Genomic DNA, 23,760 nt, shown 5'->3' with positions numbered 1-23,760 from the left:
TTATTTGTTCAATGGGACAGTTTTGCCTTATGGTTCATTGTCTTTGTAGTATAGCTTCCGACCTGAGAAACCCAGTGCTCTTCAGACCCAGCTGATACATGAAACCCTGGCTACTACAATGATCGCAATATTGAAACAGTCTGCAGATTTCTTAGCAATAAATAAATTGCTGAAGGTAAGGGCACAGGGCACGCTTGTTGGTTCCTTCCCACTTCAGTTTCAGTTTTCATCATCTCACTTGATTCTCCCTCTCCCCATCATTGCACTTTTGCCCTTTCTTGAAGTCCTCCACAGAGCCTATTCTTCTTTTGTATCCACACCCTACCATCAATCAAATACATAGTAGGACAAACTTTGGATCAGGTAGATCAGGGTTAGAATCCTATATCCATAACAATATAGTTCTGAGACCTAGGGCAAATTATTTAGCATCTCTGAGCCTCCAATTTTTAATTTCTAAGTTATACATAATGTACTTTTTGTGGTACCAAGAATTGAACCTAGGAGCACCCTACCTTGAGCGATACCTTCAGTTCTATTTATATATTTTTTGAAACAGTATCTGGCTAATTTGCTGAGGCTATCCTTGAACCTTCAATCCTTCTGTCTCAGCCATCCAAGCACTGGGATTTCAGGTGTGCACCACCACACCCAGCTATAAGTAATATATTTACAACATAAATATTTGCATGTGGTAGGTACTCAGTAACTGGTAGCCGTGTCATTATTTTATTTCTTTTATTACTGGTAGAACTTTCAGTATCTTGGGTTATAGCTACTTGAGGCCATTCCCTACCCTTTAAATTACATAATATAGACAAATACAAAACAGGCCACACAGGAGGTGTCAGTGACCTATATAAATTAAGGTTAAGGCTGAGTACCCTCACTGAGTGCAGGCTGTAATAAGATTCATTTTTATTTGGACATTTTTATCGGTATATTTTTATCTATAATAGTGAGATTTGTCATTACAAATTCGTGCATGCACATAATATAATTTGGTCAAATTTATTCTCAGTACCTCCCATAAGATTTATTTTCTGCACAGATTTTAAAAGTAATAACAGAATAAAGGTTTGGTTTAGTCTTATCTCCAGGTGTGGGCAATTCTAAACAATGTCAGAGAAAAAGCACCCCTCCCCACTGGGACAAATGTTCCCAGTGGCCCCCTGGCATATCACAAGTTAGCTTGGAGGTACAATAGTACCTTTTTGCTAAAATACTTGGAAATTTCCCTGTGAGACTTTATTAGTGAATTGGAATCACTTGAAAATGTTAGTAAAGTTCAGAGACAAGATTCATATTGCTTTCTCAAACTTTGCTCAGCTTCAAGGATTTGGATAAATGTTAAAGTTCTTTTTTAAATTTTAGTACTCATGGTTTTTCTTCGAAATAATTGCAAAGTCAATGGCCACATACTTGTTGGAAGAGAATAAAATTAAGGTAAGTAGGCTTAATTTTTATTTATAAGAACAATGTAACAGAAAAAAGTTAATCATATAGATAACAATGATATGCAGATTCTTTTTTATATTAAAGGATTTTTAGCCTTTCTATTCCTTTGACTTTTCAACATTGCTTAAAAAATGATGGATATATTACTTAAATCTGAGGTTTCATGATTGATGTAGTCTGCAGTCAATTCTGTACACATTTTCCACATAGATTCTTTCCTATAATTATTTAACACACAAAACTCATTACTTTTGAAGCTTTGTCTTTGTCTTTTTTTTTTTTTTTTTGGTGGTACTGGGGTTCCTGGAAGCCCCAGACCTATTTTTACATTTTTTTATTTGGAAACAGGGTCTCCTAAGCCAGCGCGTGCGCCTGGCTTCGAACCTGCACGATCCTCCTGTCTCTGCCTCCCATGCGTGGGGATTACAAGCGTGCGCCACCACGCCCGGCTGTCTTTGTCTTTTAATTTAAAAATTTCTGTGTTAAAACTAGGCATGGTGGTGCTTGCTTTGTAATCCTAGTACTTGGGAGTCTGAGACAAAAGAATCATGGGTTTAAGACCAGCCTTAGTGAGACCCTGTTTAAGAATAAGAAAAAAACAAGGCTGGGTCTGTAACTCAGGTACAATGCCTTTGGGTTCAATCCTCAGTAACACACACACACACACACACACACACACACACACACACACAATGTCTATGTTGAAAAGATTCAATTGGAAAAACAAGACATAGCTTTTCTCTTAGAAAGGTTTGATGCATACAAAGTTAAAAATACCTTTATGCAATAGAAGTGTTCCCGGAATATGGTATATACATTCAGTTGTTTTTAAAAGTTGTTTTAAAGGTACAATTTAGAATATATTACCTGAAATGCTTGGGACCCAGAGTGTTTCATATTTTGAAATATTTACAGATTACATAATGAGATAGTCTGAAGATGAGACCCAAGTGTGAACACACTTGTGTGTTTTGTTATACCATATACACATAGTCTGAACATAGTTTAATGCAATAATTTGTATTTTCACCTGTGTTTTGCCTTTGACCTACAACTTAATGTCAGGTGTGGAATTTTCCACTTTGATATCTTGTCAATGCTCAAAAAGTTACAAATTTAAGACGTCAGATTTTTGGATTAGGGATGCTCAACCTGTACAAAGAAATTTCCTTAATTACAGTAATCATAAAGCTAAGGCTTGAAGGAAAACATATTTATCTCATGAATGAATTTAATGTCAGGAGAAAATGGAATAAACTGGGATGTGAAGCTGGGTGTGGTAGTGAATGCCTGTAATCCTAATACTTGGGAGGCTGAGACAGGAGGTTCACAGGTTCATGGACAGCCTTAGCAACTTAGTGAGATCCTATTTCAAAATAAAAGAATAAAATAGGGCCAGGGGATGTAGCTCAGAGGTAGAATGCCCCTGAGTACCATGCCCAATAACATTTTAAAAATCTGGAATGTGCCTGTATCTTGGGAAGATAATGTTCCAAAGTTAGGTCATAATGCCCTATTCTTACTGAAAATTGCACTGAGCTTTGTTATTAGGGGGCCAGACAGTTTCTGTAAGGATTTAAAGGAAAATATATAGTAAACTAGTGATGTCATTTTTTGAATTGGAAGAAAAGTTATACTTTAATTTACATTCTTATATACAGAATGTGCTTCAGCATATAAATGACAGTTGCAATTCTTTTTCCTCTTCCAATTTAACTTAAGCTTCCCAGAAGCCAGAGATTTCCTGAGGCATACCACCACATCCTACATTCACTGCTGCTTGCCATAATTCCCCATGTGACTATTCGCTATGCGGAGATTCCCGATGAGTCCAGAAATGTGAATTACAGTTTGGCCAGCTTCCTGAAGGTGAGTTGAAAGCAGCCAGAACATACACTGGTAGGATCCTTAAAAGTCAAAGGATTATGATCCAATCAAAAAATGGGCAACTGAATTGAATAGACACTTCACAAGAGATACAAATTGTCAATAGATACATGAAAAGATGTTCAACATCATTAGCCTAATCAGAGACATGCAAATCAAAACTATGCTGAGATTCCATCTAACCCCAATCAGAGTGGCAAGCATAAAGAAGGCAAATAACAACAAATTCTGGTGAGGATGTGGGTAAAGAGGAACTCTTCTCACTGAGTTGCAAAGGGCCTCAGTAAGTAGCTGGGCTGTCCACAAACTGCGATCCTCCAGTCTCAGCCTCCCGAATGCTGGGATTACAAGTGTGTGCCACTACACCCGGCTTTAATTTACTTTTTTTATGTGGACCATATTGAAAATGGCATACATTCAGACTGGAGTCCCTCTGGTATCCCTAATACTCCCTAGCTTGAGCATACTCAGTGTCTTTATAAGGTTGTTGGAGTAACTCCTTTGACTGAATTAATGTTTGTCCTCTACCCATGGAAAGGCTTAATTCATTAAACTAGGGTCCCACACTGGTGAATTAACCTTAAAATAGGTTTTGCTAATTCCACAAGATGTTTTCAGACATACTTGAATTCCAGTGCTTTTAGATGGAGCATATACTTCCTAGGTTACCACAGTCCCCACCACTTCTTACTGTACCCTTGACCCCTGTGCCTGTGGCTTTTGAGTTTGCAACTTTTGAACTAAAGCAACCTATTTGGTGATGTAACCATAGTTTACAGGTTGCTAATACATGTAAACAAAAATTGTTAGCTTTGGTCAATGAGGTTATTTTTAAGAGATAACAGAAATCCTATATTTATGAAAAATAGCTTATTTACAATGGTTATGTAGTGCTAGAATGTAACTTTTATAAGTTGGGTAAAATATTTGGTTTGTTGCAGAGGACAAGTATGTATTTTAATACATTTAGTTTTTACTTGATCCTTCCTACTTCCCTTTTCCTCATAGTTCTTCATCATGTATTGACATACTATTAAGAGCTTCACGATCAAAAATCCGTCCAAGCAGTTTTACCGTTTAAAATACCTGTGTGTAGGGGGTCCTGGAGACTGAACCCAGGGATTTTTATCTCTGAGCTACATGCACAGCCCTATTTTATTTTTTATTTTGAACAGGATCTTGCTAAGTTGCTGAGGCTGGCTGTGAACCTACAACCCTCCTATGTCAGTCTCCCAAGTATAGGAATTACAGGTGTTTGCTTCCATGCCTCACTCCCTCTTTTTTTAATTAAAAAATTAATTGCTAGATTTCAGATCTCCAAAGCATGATTTTCTTCTTTTCTTTTCTTTTCATATGGGATCTTACTCTAATGCCCAGGTTGGATTTGAACTCCTGGGCTCAAGCAATCCTTCTGCCTTAGCCTTCCCATGAACCAGGACTATAGGCATGTAGTGCCATGCCTGGCTCAGAGTATGATGTTCTACAAAATAATTCCCTTTTCCAGACTTAAAATAAAGTTTTAACACCATTGCATAAGCTTATTGTGTATTATAAGTGGGTATCTGGGCTAAAGATGCAGTTCAGTTGTGAAACGCTGGATTTGATCCCCCACACCACAAAGAAGTAAACATCTACATGTATTTTTAAAGTTAAATAAAGAGATTTCCTGAAATGTAAAATGTTTCGTTTCTTCCTTAGAGGTTAGTATATGAAGGGAGCAGAATGTTATTGGTTTAATAGCGATATTTGTTTAGTTCAAGTCAACAAACATTCGTTTATCTTCTATGTGGCAATACAGAGATGTGAAAAGCTATCTCTGTGGTCACATTCAAATCTGTATTCAAAATACAAACCAAATACTATGGAAGAATGAAAGTGAGGGATTATGACCAGGCAGTGTGAATAGAGACAAGCAATGTCAGTCAGAGTTCTCAAAGAGTTGAGGGTGTTGCAGGTGGATGGGATATGCCTGTTCAGGGACAAGAGAAAAAGGTATTATGCTGTGAATTTAAGATGGAGACAGGTGTGGTGGTACTTGTAACTTTTATTGTAACTTTTATTGCTGGTATGATAGATGAAGTGAGGAAAAGACAAGATTCAGGGCAACAAACTAGAAGATCCATTGCCTGTCAGACTGAGTTCAGCTTTTAGACTCAGCTCTTCCCTGACTTTCCCATGGAGCACTGGTCATCCTTTCAGCTCACCATCCTTTACAGATTTTTATGGCACTACTTATTTACTTTTTGCATATATTTTGTACTAAGGATTGAACCCAGAGGCATTCTACCTCTGAGCTATACCCCTAGGACTTTTTATTTTTGTTTTGCAACAGGGTCTCACTAGGTTGCTGAGGGTCTTGCTAAGTTGCTGAGGCTAGCTTCAAACCTGTAATGCTCCTGTCTCCACCTCCCAAGTAATGGGATTACAGGTGTGTACCACAATGATTGATGACTTGCTACATTTTAATTATTTGTCTTTACCATTGGGCAGAAGTAAGGAACATATCTTATTCGATTGTATATGTCTCTAGAACATAATAAATTGTCTCAAACATGTTTACTGGGCACATGAATAAATGAACATATGTCTAGCTCAGTAATCTAAGTGAGAGGTGACAAGGGTCTGACCCTAGGCAGTGACAGAGAAAGTAAAAAGGGAGGATAAGATATGAGGTACATGCAGGGTTAATAATCAAGTATTGAGCTCTTTTTATTTTGCAGGCATATTGTAGGCACTCTGGAAAATATAAAAAGGGTTAGTTCTTATTGTCCTATCTATATGAGAAAGTCTTTGTGAACCAGGTTTAGAAGGATGGTACTCTATGAAATCCTAAAGAATGGACTGGATAAGCCAGTCTTGGTGGCACATACCTATAATTCTAGTAGTTGGGAGGCTGAAATAGGAGGATCACAGGTTTGAAATTAGCCTCAGCAATTTAGTAAGACCCTCAGCAACTTAGTAAGAATCTGTTTCAAAATAAGAAATAAAATAGAAGTCGGACATATTGGAGCATGCTTGTAATCCCAGTACTTGAGAGTCAGAGACAGGAGGATCACAGGTTTTCAGCCAGCCTCAGCTACTAAGTGAGGCCCTCTGCAACTTAGTGAAACCCTATTTTATAAAGAAGAATTTAAAAAAAAAATAGGGCTGGAGCTGGGAATGGTGGTGCACACTTGTAATCCTAGCATTTGGGAGGCTGAGACAGGAGGATTGCGATTTGTGGTCAGCCTCATCTACTTAGGCCCTTTGCAAATCAGTGAGACCCTATTTCAAAATAAAGAATAAAAAATAGGACTGGGGGTTAACCTTGGAGGTGGAATGCTCCTGGGTTCCATCCCCAGTACCGCAAAAAAAAAAAAAAAATAGGGCTGGGGTTTAGCTTTGAGTTAGTATGTCTCTGGGTTCAATCCCATTGCCACAAAAAAGGAAGGAAGGAAGGTAGGTAGGGATAGGGTTCAGCGCAGAAGTAAACTGCCCCTGGGTTCAATCACCAGTCCCCCCCACCAAAAAAAAAGAATGGACAGGATGAACTAGAAGCAATGACAGAGTTGCTAGGCCAGCAATACAGTTGTATTGTGAGAGGACAGTAAGTTGAGTTCTATTGGAAAATAAAGGTGCAGAAGTTAGAACAAGACTGAGAATGTCCTTGAATGTCAAGTTAAGGAATTTGAACTTATACCAGAGGTCATAGGAAATGTTTAATTGCAAGCTTTTGGACTGGAAGGCGACATAATTAGGTCCAACAGGAATGTCCCTTAGGGCTATCACAGAGGAGTGTTTGAATACACCAAACTTCATAAGACATAAAATCTTTCCTTTTCTTCAAGCTTACTGATCACCACCTATGCTTCGCTTTGGGCTTTGAGAGTTGACAAAAACGAGTCAGATCAGGTGTGGTGGCTCAGGCTTCTAATCTCAAGTACTTGGGAGGCTGAAATAGGAGGATTGGAGGTTAGAGGCCAGTGTGATATCTTGGTAAGAACTTGTCTCAAAATAAAAGATAAAAAAGGCATGAGGTACAGCTCATCAGTAGACTGCCTATGGATTCAGTCCCCAGTACTACAAAAAGAATAGTGCAGCTGAACAATTAAAAATATGGATATCCATGTGTGTGTGCATTAGTATATATGTACTATATATTTTTTGTAAATTATGCATCTGAGGTCTTTAAGTCTCAGTTCCAATAATAAGTCCCTTTGCCCTTTATCTTTTTCTTTAAGGTCACCTGGAGTATTGACAGCTATTATTCTATTACCTATAAAAATGAAAATGCCATTGCCTTAGTATAAAATAATGTTTGTAATTTTTAAAAGTTATACTTGATAGACTTTTAGAATTATATAAGTAACAATTTGTTTTGTTCTGGTTTCTGTAGCGCTGTTTGACACTAATGGACAGGGGATTTGTTTTCAATTTGATAAATGATTATATATCTGGATTCAGCCCCAAAGATCCTAAGGTAAGTTATAGGGATGTAATTGTAATAGATGCCAGACAGTAGAACATGAGACTGTGGCAACACTTTCTCTCATCTTGAGGATTTGGAAATGCTATTTGTACTTAGTTTGAGTATCGATGTACTTCAAAGCAGGGAAGATTGGATAGTGTTTTGGGGGGTGGTTCCCAAGAACACAAATATGTTAATTGATTCACTGGCAGGACTCAACATACCTTCCTATTCCCATCTAAGATTCAGTTGAGGGGCATGACAAGGATACTGACTCAAGAAAGGAAAAAGACATCAAGAAGAATCTGTGAGCCAGGTGTGGTGCAAACATCTGTAATCCCAGTACTTGGGGGACTAAGTTAGAGGTCAGCCTCAGTGACTTAGCGAGGCTCTCTGCAACTTAGCGAGACTTTGTTTGAAAAATAAAATAAAGTAAAAAGGGCTAGGGGTATAGATAAGAGGTAGAATGACCCTGGATTAAGTCCCTAGTACCATAAGAAAAGAAAACAGGAGACTTTGGCACTTCCCGTGCAGGCTTCCCAAGTTTGTCCTTCTATGAAGGATCACACAGGGAGCATTCTCCCTCTCACAGTGAAAATGCAGCCACCTGTGTCTAGTTTTTCCATTTAGATAATCCTATGCAAGATTCAGACTTTAGGTGTTTTTATTTGGGGCCTGGTCATATACTGGAGATAGGTCAAATTCCAGATTCTAAGAAAGGAAATCAAAACAGGTGTTCACCATTAATCACATTGTACAAATAGCTTATGCAGGCTAGCACCAGATACAATCTTATCACTAAGGGAACATGTCAAAATCCAATTTCCCAGATGCCAGCCAATATCAGCCTTGTAACAGGCCATTTTAAAGATAACAGTCTCAGGCCTGCTATGTTAATACTTTCCTGCACAGGTCAAATCTCAAGATACGTTTAGAAAACTGAACACTTCGGTTGTGAAGTTTAATGCTCTATATTCAAGTATCAAAAGAGTAAATGCCTACTAAATATGAGTTAATGTCTTAAATCTTTTCATTAGGTTCTGGCTGAGTACAAGTTTGAATTTCTACAAACAATTTGCAATCATGAACATTACATTCCTCTAAACTTGCCAATGGCATTTGCAAAACCCAAACTACAACGAGTTCAAGGTATGTATTTGCATTTTCCATCACGTGGAATTGTTTTTTTTTTCCTGTTTGTTAGCATTAGCGTAGTGTAATGTTTTCTAGGTGTAACAACCAACTTGAAGGTAACCTCAGAATTTTTACTATATGAAGATAAGTCCAATAATGGTATTTTGCATTGCCTGTGTAGTACCAGTGGCAGTATTCTTAGTGTGAAAAAATTGGGTGTGTTACATAGATTGCTGTGTAAACACAGATGTCAGATGCTAGTGAAATTACTCTCTATAATAATGTTTAGAATCTTATTTGAGACAAAACGAAGAAGCAATATATAAATGCAGTTCTGATTAAAGCATAAAAATATAAGTGCAGAGTAAAATGGTAATATATTTGTACTGAATTTGTGAAATGCCTTCAGTTTTAAACTCCATTGCTAGTTTTATTGACTGCTTTGTTGTATAGCACTATTCTTATGTTACTATGTTTTTTATTTGTCCCTTTTCTTTTCATATATTAATTAGATTTTTTTTCATTTGCGGTGGACCGTTTGACTTCAGTAGGTAGGTTTAACTCGGTTCACTCTAAAGTAGCTTGCTGTTTTTAAACACAGTTGTTTTGATGAATGGCTAAGATGGATGGGGGCTTTGCTTGCTGTTCAAATCCTCCCTAGCCAAAATGAACCTTGAGTTATTATACCCATAAAACCAAAAAGGTGGTATGCTTGTTTACTTTGAAAATAAGCTTGACTGTTTTAAGAGGAATCAACTTTCAAATATCTGCCCTGAGAAAATAAGTCTCTGCTGCAAGCCAGAAGGAGAGTGAGAGATGGTCTGAGGGGATCTACTCTTTAAGAGCGTGTCACTGCTCCCTGGTTTGTGTCCTCTCTGACCCTGTTTAACTGGCTACTTGGCCACGGCTTTGAAGGTGTGGCTGGAAACACCCTATTAGATTTATTCAGATCACCGAAGCAAGAATATCCATTACTGTTTGGAAAATCTACCCAGATAAGGTCACCTTGGTTAGTATGTACTGGTCCATACAAAGGTGGAACCATATGTTTGGTGCATACAAAGTGGTTGGAATTCACAAAAGAGCATGACCAATACAGGAAGAAAACCATCTTCCTTGGTCTTTAAGGAAGTATCTGCTCAGTGGTGGTGGTTATAGTGATGGAATTATAGCTAGTGGAAATGGAGGAAAAAGTTTTAAAACCACAGCACCCATATCCAACCATCTCCTTATTAGAGTCTGAGCATATATACCTCACATACTTTCCTTAGTATTTATTGATAGCTATGAGGAAATCAGGGAGAAGAAGGGGTAGAGAGTCTGGGCTTAGGATTAAGTTGGACAATTCATCCCATTAGTTAAGTCTTAGCTGAATACATTCTATTCTATTAAGTGCTGGAGAAACAAAAAAGAAATTGAATACATGTCCTTCAGTTTTCCAGCCAAATTAAATTAAATGGTAGGGAAGAGAAAATAAAGATAATGCAAAGCCAGGTATGATGGCATGTGCCTATAATCCTAGCTATGCCTGGGAGGCTGAGGGAGGAAGATGGCAAATTTGAGACCAGCCTGAGCTTCATAGAGAGACACGCTCTTAAAAAAAGTGGCAGTAGAAACTTACTATTGAAATTACTAAATTTGATCACAGTCCCCTCTGAGTTGTAATAAATTGAACTTTGGATCTAAAATGTATGGAAAGACATAGTCTAAAGTAGTGATTTTAGGAAATGAAAGATCCGTATTTACATGATGATGAATTGAAGTGATCTAAGACTATTTTTCATATTGTTCATGTTCACCATGTATATATTCAGGTCCATATGTAATGATTACTAAAGCTGTCAATATGCAATATTGTCAGATTAATTCAGTGGTCTAGTTTCTCTTCCTTTGCTAATTTTACATGTATAAATGGATAAGTAAATCAAGTATAAATGTATAAAATTATTGGCATTTGCAGTTGTAATGAAAGCTCTTTAGACATAAAGAAATAAATACAGAATTATTTTATTCTAGGTTTTAATATAATATTTCTAAGAGTTTGAAAGAATCTAGGAGAAAAAGAGAATCTAGGCACTTTCTTACTGACTGAAAATATCATTAAAGCTATGATCTAGCCCTAATTAGGAGTGCTCCCATCTTTTAAAATCGTGCATGCTCATTCTCTATGATAAAAGAATCACTCCGATTTATTAATAGTAAAAATTAGAGTTCCTACTAGCATGATCATATATTAGGTGGTAGTTACAGTATTTTAATTGCATAGACGTTTTTGAATATTTTAATTTTTATTATACTACAGATTCAAATCTTGAATACAGTTTATCAGACGAGTATTGCAAGCATCACTTCTTGGTTGGTCTACTTCTGAGAGAAACCTCTATTGCTCTTCAAGACAATTATGAGATCAGATATACAGCTATCTCTGTCATAAAGAATCTTTTGATAAAGCATGCATTTGATACTAGATACCAGCACAAGGTAAGTATGCTAATATAATCCTCAATATCACATTAATAAATTCCTACTACAAATTTCATTCAGGATGGACTTTATAATAAGGAGCAGCATAATATAAGCATTGATAAAAGGTATATTTACAAATAAGATTTTTTCCATTTTAAGTCTTTAGATATTTATTGGTGCTGGAGATGGAACCCGAGGACATTCTACTGCTAAGCTACACCTCCAGCCCTATTTTACTTATAATATTTTGAAATAGGGTCTCACAGTGTAGATGAGGCTTACAATCTTCTTATCTCACCCTCCCATGTTCTGGGATTACAGGCAGGCACCACCACATCTATCCTATTCAGGCAAAACTTTTAATTTATTTTGTAGTGACTATATGTTTTTCTGTTTCCTCACCTGAGAGAGTTTAATGGCATATCTTTCCCTAAAGACCACTATCATAACTAAATTGGATTCAGTTTTAAAAGCCATAATATTAATAACAAATAAAATTTATTGAGGACTTATCTTTGCCAGAAACTGTTAAATGCTTTATATAAAATAGTTATTAATTATAATTATTACAATGCCCATTATACTAAAAAGAATGCTGTTTAAGTGACTTGATCAAAGTCAAGTAGCTAGTAATGGGGGAACTGGAGTTCGTTCATAACTATTCCAAAATCTGTACTCAACTGCTCGCGCTCGCTCATGCTCTCGCTCTCTCTCTCTCTCTCGCTCTCGCTCTCGCTCTCGCTCTCGCTCTCGCTCTCGCTCTCTCTCTCGTCTCAAAAAGGACACTGAAAAAATTGAGAATTGCTCCAAAGGGTAGTCAGTTTTGTATAAAATCTTGCGACCAAAGTCATTGCACAAAGGGAAATAAGAAGGGCTACTCAACCTTGTTAGAATGAAAAAAATATGATTCATGGTAACTGCCTCCAAATATTTAAAGTGCTGTCCTGTAAAAGTAATATACTTACTCTTTCTAGCTTCAAAGTGCACAGCTATACCTAGGAGGTAGACCTTATAAGGATTACATTTCAACTGAAAGTCTTTTCTAAAAGACCCTACAAAAGGTCTTAGGTCCTGAAGAAGATTTACAAACAAACCATTGTACAGATGCATTTAAGAACCATTTCTGCCTTGGGCAGAATATTGGACTAAGTTAGGAGTTCTCAAATCTGTACTTCAGCATTATCTGGAAGGCAGCCTAGAGTGCTTAATCAGAATCTTCTGGTGACAGAGGCTATTGTTAATGGGCTACTGTGTTAAAAGTAAATCTATTAAGAAGGGTTCCAAAAATTCTCAGAAGAAAAAGTGCAAATGTACAGTTAACATATGAAAAATTATTCAACCTCAAGAATAAATGCAAACTGAAACACTGTGAGATAACATTGGTCTTCTGTACTCTCTCGGTTTACCATTTTGCCCTGGAAGTCCTAAGTCTCCAGACAGATTTCCCGAAGTCCTAAAATACAGGGTGTATCTCTCGTGACATACAACCACTATCTTCTCTGATTTGAATGTGTGTGTGTGTGTGTGTGTGTGTATATATATATATATGTGTGTGTGTGTGTGTGTGTGTGTATACATATATATGTGTGTGTGTATATATATATATATATATATATATATATATATATATATATATATACACACATCTGGTGAGAAATGTCTGTAGCTGAGGAAAGACATAAATGTATTTGTATAAGAGGTACTACTATATTAGTTAAAAGAGTATTAGTGGAAAGAAATACAATAAGAAAGAATCTCCTAATTCATCTCATTGACTTCTATCACATTATTATAATTTTAGCTTAATCATTGCAAAAGTATTTCTTGATTAAATATAGTGATTCAATATTTTTTCACTTCTTCGTTTATTCATTCCCTCAGCTAATGTGTATTGACCATTGTCTATGTGCCCTGGCACTAGGGATGAAGCAGTAAACAAGACGTATGGAGTTAAAGTTAACAGGAAAATATCCACTTTACAGGTCGACTATTAAAAACCTTTTACTTTATGTAGTTGTTTGAGGGATGTGACTTGATTATTTATTGTGTATACATCTAAATAACTACAAAGTTCTGGTGTAATTATCCTTGGGACTCCAAATAAAGATTCATGAATAACTAATTTGCTATCAATATCATCCCATTTTTACTCCTTTTAAACTAATATATGGAGCCAATTCTGCTTTTTTGTGCCACTGAGGATTGAACAGTAACAGGTGTGGGAGGAATCGACCACTGAGCTACACCCCAGCCCATTTAAGTTCAAAATAGGGTCTTGCTAACTTATCATTCTCTGGCCTTGAACCTACAATCCTATCTCAGCCCCTCTCCCCAGGTACTAGGATTACAGGCACTACCATTTCTTTTTAATTTTTTGTGGTAATAGGGATTGAACCCAGAAGCATTCTGACCCTGAGTTACAACTTCAGTCCTATTTTATTTATTTTTTATTTAGAAATAGAGTCTTACTAAGTTGTTGGAGGGCCTCCATAAGTTGATAAGGCTGGCCGCAATCCTCTCTTAGCCTCCCAAGTACTGGCATGTGTCACCATTCCCAGCTCAATTAAGATTTTGATAATTATTTTTCAGAACCAACAAGCCAAAATAGCACAATTGTACCTCCCATTTGTTGGACTGCTTTTGGAAAACATACAGCGATTAGCAGGTCGAGATACTTTATATTCTTGTGCAGCAATGCCTAATTCTGTAAGTATTAATGCGTATCTGTTGGAGTTTTCTCCTGTTTTACTAAATTTATTTTAAATGGGGTTATTTGTTGTATGGTCTCATTTTAAGACTGTTTTACTCATTTACATTTACAGTTTTTCTAGAGCAGTCCTCAATTTTAATGTGCATATGATTCATCTGCAGAATTTGTTAAAATGCTGATTCTAATTTCGTAGTTCATGGATAAGGCTTCAGAGCCTGTGCTTCTAACACTTTTTTTGGCTGCTTGTGGTCCAACCAAACTTTGAATAACAAGGTTTAAAAGAATGCCAGTAATCCCTGCCAGGGACTCCTTATACCAGAGTTTTCCTTAATATTTGCTACTTTTAATATACCTTGATATTTTATTCCTCTTGAAAACTGAACAAAAGATTCACCTTCAAAATGTTAGACACTAGTGATCAAACTATAATCCTTTGCTTCTCCCCTCTTGGTAGTCCTATTTCAGTACCTCTTGGTGCATCTCTTTTACCTTTAAACAATTGGCCTCAACTATCTTTTTATCTCCCTTAGAGGGAGGAACTTTGCAGGAAATTGGTCTCCCATATGGCAAATCAGCCTTTCACCATTGTAATAATTAAAATATTCCTACATGAGACCTAAGAGGGTTTCTATCCATTGGTCCTAGTTTTGCCTTCTAGATACACATAAAACACATGTGTTCCCACCTCCGTAAGTTACCTCTTCTTATATGTGCCTTCTGCAGGCCAAATGTCTCCACTTTGTCATCTGTATTTCAAAAACTTTACTTTCTTTGTCACCTTTCTTCTGGATATTCTCCAGCTTGCCAATAGCCCTTTTGTCAAAATTGCTCTGGGTTCATAAGACAGCCACAAATAAGTTTTCTTATTGGCATCTACCATGTCAATTGCTAAATGTGGATGTTGCTTTATCTACCTGGGTATCAGGCTGATCTTTCCTTTTTTATGTTGTACTGGGGATGGAACCCAAGGGCATTCAACCTCCAAGCTATACCCTCTGCCCTATTTGCTATTCTTCAATTTGAAACAGGATCTCACTAATTTTCAGAAGGCCTATTAAGTAGCTGAGGCTATCCATGAACCCACAGTCCTCCTGTCTCAGTCTCCCAAGTCCTGAAATACGAGTGTGTGCCACCACACTTGGCTTGATCTTTCTTCACAAACATGGCTCGTGTTCATGCCAGTGTACACACATTTGGCAGTGATATTTGGGAACATCTGACATAAGTTTCTTTTTCAGCTCAAGTTCATGAAGGGCTTCTGTTCATATCCCTACTTATAGACTTGCTCCTGGTTCTAAGGAAAACTGAACCCTGTTTAGATTGTACCAGTTGCCACCAGCTAGAGTTATACCAATTGACTAGAGATCATGGTTACAATACTATGCTAGTAGCCATTTTTAAAGAGAGTCACCTAAAATACTAAGTGATAATACCTGGTTCAGACTTACACAGTGAAGTTTGTTTAAAATCAGGGTGCCATCTTATTCTGTTAATTCAGATTCCATATGCTCCTGTACACATTTTTATATATTTTTATTGGTGCATTGTAATCATACATCACATTGGAATACAAGACTTGAGAGGACATATAAGCACACATCATGCAATTAGCTCTCATCCAATCCCCATCCCATCCCCCCTCGATCCCATGCTTGTTTGGTGATTATCTTTGATACATTTGTTTATGTACCTCCTGAGTTTTAAAGAGGTTCCATCCTCCCCCATCCCATCCCCTCTGATTGGTCACCTTACTTGCTTCGCTATAGGGCCCTTTCTATAACTCAACCTCCTCCTGTTACCCCTTTCCTCCTAGTTTTTGCTAATTAGGGGAAGCATCTGGTTTTTATTTTCTGTGCTATTTCTCTGCGCATGCCGCATTACAAGTTCCGACCCCAATCTTGACGGACCCAGTAGTGGTCTGGCCACCCAGAGGACTCTTATCCCAACCTCACGGGCCCTAGCACCGGCCTTGCCTCAAGGCAGGCTCTGTTCCCAGCCTCGCTAGCACCCGCACCAGCCTAACCCCTAGGCTGGCTCCTATCCTGGCCTCAGAGGCCCCAGCACTGGCCTTGCCTCACGGCAGGCTCCGATCCCACCTCGCTGGCCCCGGCACCGGCATTACTCCTTGGCGGGCTCAAATCCAGGCCTCGGAGACCCCAGCACCGGCCTTGCCTCATGGCAGGTGACAATCCCGGCCTCGCTGACCCCAGCACCGGCCTAACCCATCGGCAGGCTTCGATCCCGGCCCCGGAGGCCCCAGCACAAGCCTTGCCTCAAGGCAGGATCCAATCCCGGCCTCGCTGGCCCTGGTACCGGCCTAACCCCTCGGCAGTCTCCGATCCCGGCCTCGGAGGCCCCAGCACCCGCCTTGCCTCAAGGTAGGCTCCGATCCCAGCCTTGCTGGCCCTGGCACTGGCTTAACTCCTTGGCAGGCTCCAATCCCGACCTGAGAGGCCTCAGTAGAGGCCTTGCCTCAGGGCAGGCTTCACTCCCAGACTCGCTGGCCCCGGCACCGGCCTAACCCCTCGGCATGCTCCAATCTTGGCCTTGGAGGCCTCAGTAGTGGTCTTGCCTCATGACAGGCTCTGATGCTGGCCTCACTGTCCCCAGCACTGGCCTAACACCTCGGCAGGCTCCAATCCAGGCCTCGGAGGCCCCAGGACAGGCCCTGCCTCGCGGCAGGCCCCGATGCCGGCCTCGGCACCAGCCTAACCCCTCGGCAGGCTCCTATACTGGCTTCGGAGGCACCGGCACCAGCACTGCCTCACGGCAGGCTCCAATTCTGTCTTTGATGTCTCCGGCACCGGCCTCACCCCTCAGCAGGCTCCGATCCTAGTACCCTGTTCACCCAGCAGGTTGTCCCACGTTCCCGAGGGTGCATAGTGGTAGCATTCTACCTCTGGGGTTATTTCTTCAAAAAGTTCCAGGTGTAATTCATCAGATCTCTGCCTCCCCTGTGAACTGGCCGCTGCCATTGCCACTGCCTCCATCATTTCAAATATTCCCCAAGCTTTTTTTTCCACTCTGCATGTTGTCCAGTGTTCCTAAGCATGTGTGACCGTAGCATTCGATGTTTGGGGTAATTTCTCCAGAAGATAAGGTTGGTAGGATCAGATTTCTGCCTCTCCCGAATACAAGTCTCCACTGCCATTGCAGCGAACACTTCCAACACTGCCTTCCTCCTAGGTCTCCACTAAACTCTCTCCTTAGAGGTGATGTCCAGGATTCTTAAGGATATAGAGAAGAAACAGTCCTCCTTTACATGGAATTTTTCCAAGAGTTCCAGTTCAGTTGGATAAGTTTTGTCTGCATCTCCAGTATCCTGGCAGCTGCCATGGCCTACTTGACCCCTCTCTGATATTTTCCTCTTTTTTTTTTCTTTTTTTAAATAAGAGAAGATAGTATGTGTGGTTTGAGGAGGTTGTAGATCAGGCACTCGGTAACACTGTGGCCTGGGCCCCGGTTTTTCCGGGGATCCGGCGTGCCCCGCACGACCCTGCTCGGGGCCCAGGGCCTTGCGACCCGGGCCCCGGTTTTTCCAGCGGTTCGGCATGCTCTGCGCAACCCCCACCTGGGCCCAGGCTCGTACGGCCCGGCCCCGGTTCTTCCATGGGCCTGTTGTGCCCAGCACAACCCTCGCCAGGGACCTGGGCCCCAGTTTTTCCGGGGGTCTGGTGTGCCCCACGCAACCCCTGCCTGGGGCCTAGGGCCCTGCGACCCGGGCCCCAGGCTTTCCGGGGGTCCGGCGTGCCCTGCGCGACCCCCACCCAGGGTCCTGTGGCCCAGGCTCTGGTTCTTCTGGGGATCCGGTGTGCCCTGTGCGACCCCTGCCCAGGGCCCAAGGTCCTGTGACCCAGGCCCCAGTTCTTCCGGGGGTCCAGCGTGCCCCGCGCAACCCCTGCCCAGGGCCCAGGGCCATGCGACCCGGGGCCTGTTTCTTCCTGGGGTCCGGCGTGCCCCACGTGACCCCTGCCTGGGGCCCAGGGCCCTGTGACCCAGGCCCCGGTTTTTCCGGGGGTCCATTTCTGTACAAATTTAAATGACAGTGGTATCACATTCTATTACAGGCATCCAGGGATGAGTTTCCATGTGGCTTTACTTCACCAACAAATAGAGGGAGTCTGAATACCGACAAAGACACTGGTAATTAAGCCCTTTAAAGCTATATGTTACATGAGTATTTAGAAATGTACCGTGTACTTTATTTTGAAATATTTCATAATAAAACTATACACAACATGATTGTATTAAAGTTTAATTAAAATCTGTCTCATACTTGCCACCACATTCTCTTGCCTAGGTTGTCTAAGCTTGTTTAAAACATAGCTTGGTATAGTGATAAAACAGAAAAAAATGAGAAAAATACTGATTTCCCATTCTTTTATCTGTCACCAGACACTTTCCTATATTGGGCCCAAGTTTTCTTTTCTATAAGATTGTCTCTTGAATTGCATGGCTTTATGACTTCCAAGGAACTTCTTGTAGTTTCATACTTACCCAAAGTGCTGTGAAGTTAAAAATTGCTTAACCTAGCTGGTTGTGCACACCTGTAATCCTAGTATTTGGGAAGCTGAGATAGGAGGATCACAGGTTTCAAGTTGCCTCAGCAACTTAGACTGTTTCAGAACAACAAAAAATGGGGCTGAGGGTGTAGGTCAGAGATAGAAGGCACTTGGGTTCAAATCCCAGTACTAAAATATTACTTAGCCGGGTGTGGTGGGGCACGCCTGTAATCCCCACGCTTGGGAGGTGGACTCAGGAGGATCGCGCAGGTTTAAAGCCAGCCGCGCTGGCTTAAGAGACCCTGTTTCCAAATAAAAAAGTATAAAATAGGTCTGGGAGTGTAGCCCGGAGGTAGAAGGGCTTCCAGGAACCCCAGTACCACCAAAATAAAATAAAATAAAATATTGCTTAACCTTTAATTTCTTACAACATATATATCTGCTTAATCTCATTTAAAAAATATGGTTCTTCCTATTCCTAACCAGAATTTGGCTTCCTCCCCTCCCAGCCTATGGATCTTTTCAAAATGGACATGGAATTAAGAGGGAAGACTCAAGGGGTTCCCTTATCCCAGAAGGAACAACAGGATTTCCAGATCAGGGCAACACTGGTGAAAATGTAAGAATCTAAGTATATATGATAACCTAGTGATCTTTTAGACTATTGCAGTCTTTCTTTTTATATAATTATGCTACTCTCTACTCTACAATGGTCCATTCCGGATCTGTAAAAATATTCCATAAGCCAGGTACAGTGGCACATGCCTTTAATGCCATGATTTGGGAGGCTGAAACAAAACTGCTGCTGGTTCCAGGTCAGCCTGAGCAACTTATTGAGACCCTGTTTCAAAATAAGTTAGGGCTGGGGTTTAGTTCAGGCAGAATGCCCCTGGCTTCAACCTCCAGTACCACAAAAAAATTCTTGTAATTCTTTGATATTTGAGCTATCCCTTCCTATCCTGGCAGCTGTAACGTGGACTGGATATCTATGTACTTAGTATGAAGTATTTATTTAGAGATGGGAGAGTCTTTTTCTTTTACCCACCCAGAGACTATAGGCACATGATACCACACCAATCCTACCTGAATATTTAAACTATTTACAGGGATTATTCCCTGTAAGTTCATTCATCTTCAAGCACTCTAACTCTGAATATCTCCTTTGACCATAGCACACTATAATCTGTTAGAGAGAGGGAAAGTTCAAGTTTCAAGTATCTAATATGCCTTATAATTTATAAAAAAGACCCTAACAGGATTGATTCAGCCTTTTATTTCTTTGTAATAGAATAAATGGTGTTGAGAGAAAAAAAATATGTTCCTAAATTGATAGCCTCAGAGTCCTGGTCTCACTTAATTAGAGTATGTCCTCCAACTATTCCATCAAGTTGTTTTAAGCCTAACATTTAAATTTAAAATGTGTCTGCCTTGAGGCAAAGATACACATTTTAAATAAGTAAAGCTTTGCCACATTGCTACGCTAAGAAATATGTATGTATGTATGTATGTATATATTATGTTGTTTACATGTTTCCTAAACATGTTAGAGTGAGAAAGGCCTATAAAAATAATCAACTCCCTGCTGGGCTTGGTGGGGCACATTTGCAATCCCAGTACTTGAGAGGCTGAGATAGGAGGATCGCAGTTCATGGACAGCCTCAGCTATGTAGTGAGGCCTTCTGCAACTTAATGAGACCTTGTTTCAAAATAAAGAATAAAAATTCAGGCTGGGGGTATAGCTTGGAGGTAGAATTTCTCTGGGTTCAATCTCCAGCACTACAAAAACAAACTCATAATTCTCAATTTACAAATGAAACTGGGATTGTGGTTTAGAACAACCATACAGCTATGGCAAGGACACACCCAAGCCCAGACTTTTAAATTGTAGTTATTTTTCTTTTCTTTTATGGCACTCTAAGTGTGCACTAGAATCACTGAAAGGGCATAATAAAATATATGCCTGTGTCTCACCCCCAGAGAGAGATTCAGGAGTCTAGCATAGAGCCGGCTAATTTGTATCTCTAAGATCTCAAGTGATGCTGATGCTGCTGATTGGGAGGCACCTGTTGATACACTGGCCTATACTTCTTTGACCCTTTGGATTAATAATTTATTCAAAAAAGTTCCCATATATCATTGTTTAGAATTATGACAACAGACATCGTCAAAGGCAAGAACAGTTAAATAACTTGCTAGTAGTCACAAAATTAATAAGCAATCAGGACCTAGGTTTATTTTGCTCCAAATTAAAGTTCTTCCTTAGTAAATCATACCCTAAGAAGTGTGTATCCCCAGGATAGCTGAACTGAAAGTATTAACAGGGCACATTCTTTAGTTTCTTATTCTACTCCCATAAATCCCCAAATAAGTCAGTTCTTGTCATGTTTAACTTCTGTTATCTTAACATATGCCATTAAATTACTAGTTTGTAGAGACTGTAGGTTTCTCCTTAGTGTAACTATAATATCACAAACTAATCTTTTAGGTAGATTGTCTGACCAATGATTGTTGGTGGGATTTTAATAAACTCATTTAGAGATTCAGATGAAAAAGTTTAAAACGTATCTTATGCTTTCATATACCTTAAATTGTTTCTCCACGTAAGTAAAAGTTATCTTTTCTGAAATAGCCACATGGGATTTTTAAATTTTGCTGCTAAAACACAAGCCATATAACACATAGCAGCATTCAAGACCCTAAGATAATTTTACAATGATATTACTAGGTACTGAAGCAATAAAGATTGAGCCCATTTACTTGTCAGATGTGATATAAATTTTATGTTTAGAATTTTACAAAACAGGACTAATGATAAAAAGTTACTAGCCCAGCATAGTGCCGCATACTTGTAATACCAGTACTTGAGGTTTGCCTCCAGCCTCAGCTTCTTAGTGAGGGCCTTCTGCAACTGTTTCAAAAATAAAGAATAAAAAACAGGGATGGGAGTATAGCTTGGAGGTAGAATGCCCTTGGGCTCAGTCCCTAGTACTGCAAATATAAATACATAGTTACAGAGTTTAAGGATATGGAAATTGTGGTATTTATATTGTTTCACAAAGGCCCTGTCTTTATGTTACAGACCCGACAGAGTTCTACAAGGAGCAGTGTATCCCAGTATAACAGACTGGATCAGTATGAAATAAGAAGCCTCTTAATGTGCTACCTATATATAGTAAAAATGATTTCTGAAGGTGAGTTACCAGTATATTCAGCATGAACTCTACTAGTCCACTCTCACAGATTCATAGAACCCCACTCTATGTAGAGTGTATGCATGTTGGAAATAGATCTTTAAAGACTGTAATCTTAAAATGTCACTTAAAATGAACCTTAAGATAAATTCCTGTTAATCATATAGGTTTGATTCTTTGAACTTATTTAAAAATAATTGTATAACTTATAGAATGATGCAATCATTTAAAGTGCTAAACATTTTTAAGCAGAGCATAATTCATTAAATAACAAATATAAGAAGACTGAAATAAAAATAACTACAGTTCATATTTCATAGTTCAGCTTTATTTGACCCAGGATTTGAAAAGTCAGAAACAAAAGACAGGAAGAGTTCTCTGAGGGTTGAAATGCCATCGGTATCTTTGCACTCTCAATGTATGATGTTGTCTGGTATCAGGCTGTCTTCTCCTTGATGTTTTATTTACTAATGATGGAATATAACAGAAAGGTTTTTACAAATTGCATGTCCTTTGCAAGTAAAATCAGATATCTTATTAGCAAATATCACATATATTTAAACAATTTTCTCCTTCTTCCTTTTACAATACTGCTGAAAGAAAAATATGCAGTTATAAAGAACATAAAAGCCACCTGGGTTAAGCATTGTGCAATGCATACATATCTTAAAACATTACATGGTGCCTTATTTTTTTCTATGTGCATGTATATCATTGTCACTACAAACATAATATGTGCACCAATAAAAGTATAAAAATAAAAATAAAATAATGGCCGGGCGTGGTGGCGCACGCTTGTAATCCCCACACTTGGGAGGAGGAGACAGGAGGATCACGCTGGTTGGGAGCCTCGCTGGCTTAAGAGACCCTGTTTCCAAATAAAAAGTATAAAATAAGTCTGGGAGTGTAGCCCGGAGATAGAAGGGCTTCCAGAAACCCTAGTACCGCCAAAAAAAAGAAAAAAATAACAATAAAATAATGCACCAATAAAGTATAAAAATAAAATTAAAGTCTGAAGAACATAAAAGCCACCTGGGTTAAGCATTACACAATGCATACATGTACTAAAACATCACATAGTATTTCATAAATATAAAAAAATTTAAATCAAAAAAGGCACCTGGTTCTGAATATTATAATCATTGTTATCTTTTACTAATGTTCTAATTTAACTTTTTTCCATTTTTTGTATTTTTAATTTTTTTTCTGGTGCCAGAGGTAAGTCCCAGGGCCTTGCACCCACTAAGCAAGTGTTCCACCACTGTGCTAACCCCTAGCCCCTATTTTTAAAGTTTAAAGTTTTAAAGTTTTTTCCCAGGCTGAGGATTGATTTGAACCCAGGGTTTTGTGCATGATTAAGTATGCACTCTACCACTGAGCTCCATTCCCAGCCTATTTTTATTTTTTTATATTTGGTAACTATTACCTGCAAATATTTTTATAATGCAAAATATAGACAAAATAAGTTAATAGCTAGCTTGAGAAAGAAAAATCATGTTAGATACAAATAATAAATTCCAAAATACATTAATAAAACAAAAATGTGACTGGAATCCTTTTCAAGAATGTATGATTTAGAGTGAAAATCAAAGATTGTGCTGAGGCCATGTGATGGGTCTCTGTTTTGGGAAATAAATAAAGGGAGATCATTTTAACAGAGGTGTTTCATTACAGGAGATAAAGTATCAATTAACAGTTACAGCTACAACTCACTTTTTGTCTTCTCACAAGGTTAGAAGTGGAAGAATATGGAAATTGATTCCTGCTGTTTATGGAATTTCTTTTCATAGCCACTGAAATGTTCTAAAACAATGAATCACATTTGTGATGGCTTCACAACTCTATAAATACATTATAAACTAATTGTATCATGGACTCCTTAAATGAGTAAATTTACAACATATGAATTCTCCCAGAAAATTTGTTTTTAGGAAAAGATACCGAGCCGGGTGTGATGGCACATAC

General features: G+C 39.0%; 1 protein-coding gene across 1 annotated transcript in view; it reads left to right on the top strand.

Annotated features, from left to right (window-relative positions):
• DOCK11 (dedicator of cytokinesis 11) overlaps positions 1 to 23,760 on the top strand; it is a gene marked incomplete at both ends in the record, with an annotated part of 236,379 nt that overhangs the window by 154,427 nt on the left and 58,192 nt on the right. The window contains 10 exons of the mRNA XM_080719505.1: positions 50 to 175; positions 1,375 to 1,446; positions 3,181 to 3,327; positions 7,721 to 7,804; positions 8,830 to 8,941; positions 11,229 to 11,407; positions 13,982 to 14,098; positions 18,170 to 18,245; positions 19,114 to 19,223; positions 21,684 to 21,795. Of these exons, the coding sequence (XP_080575631.1) occupies positions 50 to 175; positions 1,375 to 1,446; positions 3,181 to 3,327; positions 7,721 to 7,804; positions 8,830 to 8,941; positions 11,229 to 11,407; positions 13,982 to 14,098; positions 18,170 to 18,245; positions 19,114 to 19,223; positions 21,684 to 21,795 (1,135 nt within the window). The remainder of the gene's footprint in view (positions 1 to 49; positions 176 to 1,374; positions 1,447 to 3,180; positions 3,328 to 7,720; positions 7,805 to 8,829; positions 8,942 to 11,228; positions 11,408 to 13,981; positions 14,099 to 18,169; positions 18,246 to 19,113; positions 19,224 to 21,683; positions 21,796 to 23,760) is intronic.

Source organism: Muscardinus avellanarius, assembly GCF_963383645.1.
Source record: "Muscardinus avellanarius genome assembly, chromosome: X".
Classification (NCBI taxonomy): Eukaryota; Metazoa; Chordata; class Mammalia; order Rodentia; family Gliridae; genus Muscardinus; species Muscardinus avellanarius.
The sequence above is the reverse complement of the archived record's forward strand: the minus strand, read 5'-3'. Positions and strand labels throughout refer to the sequence as shown.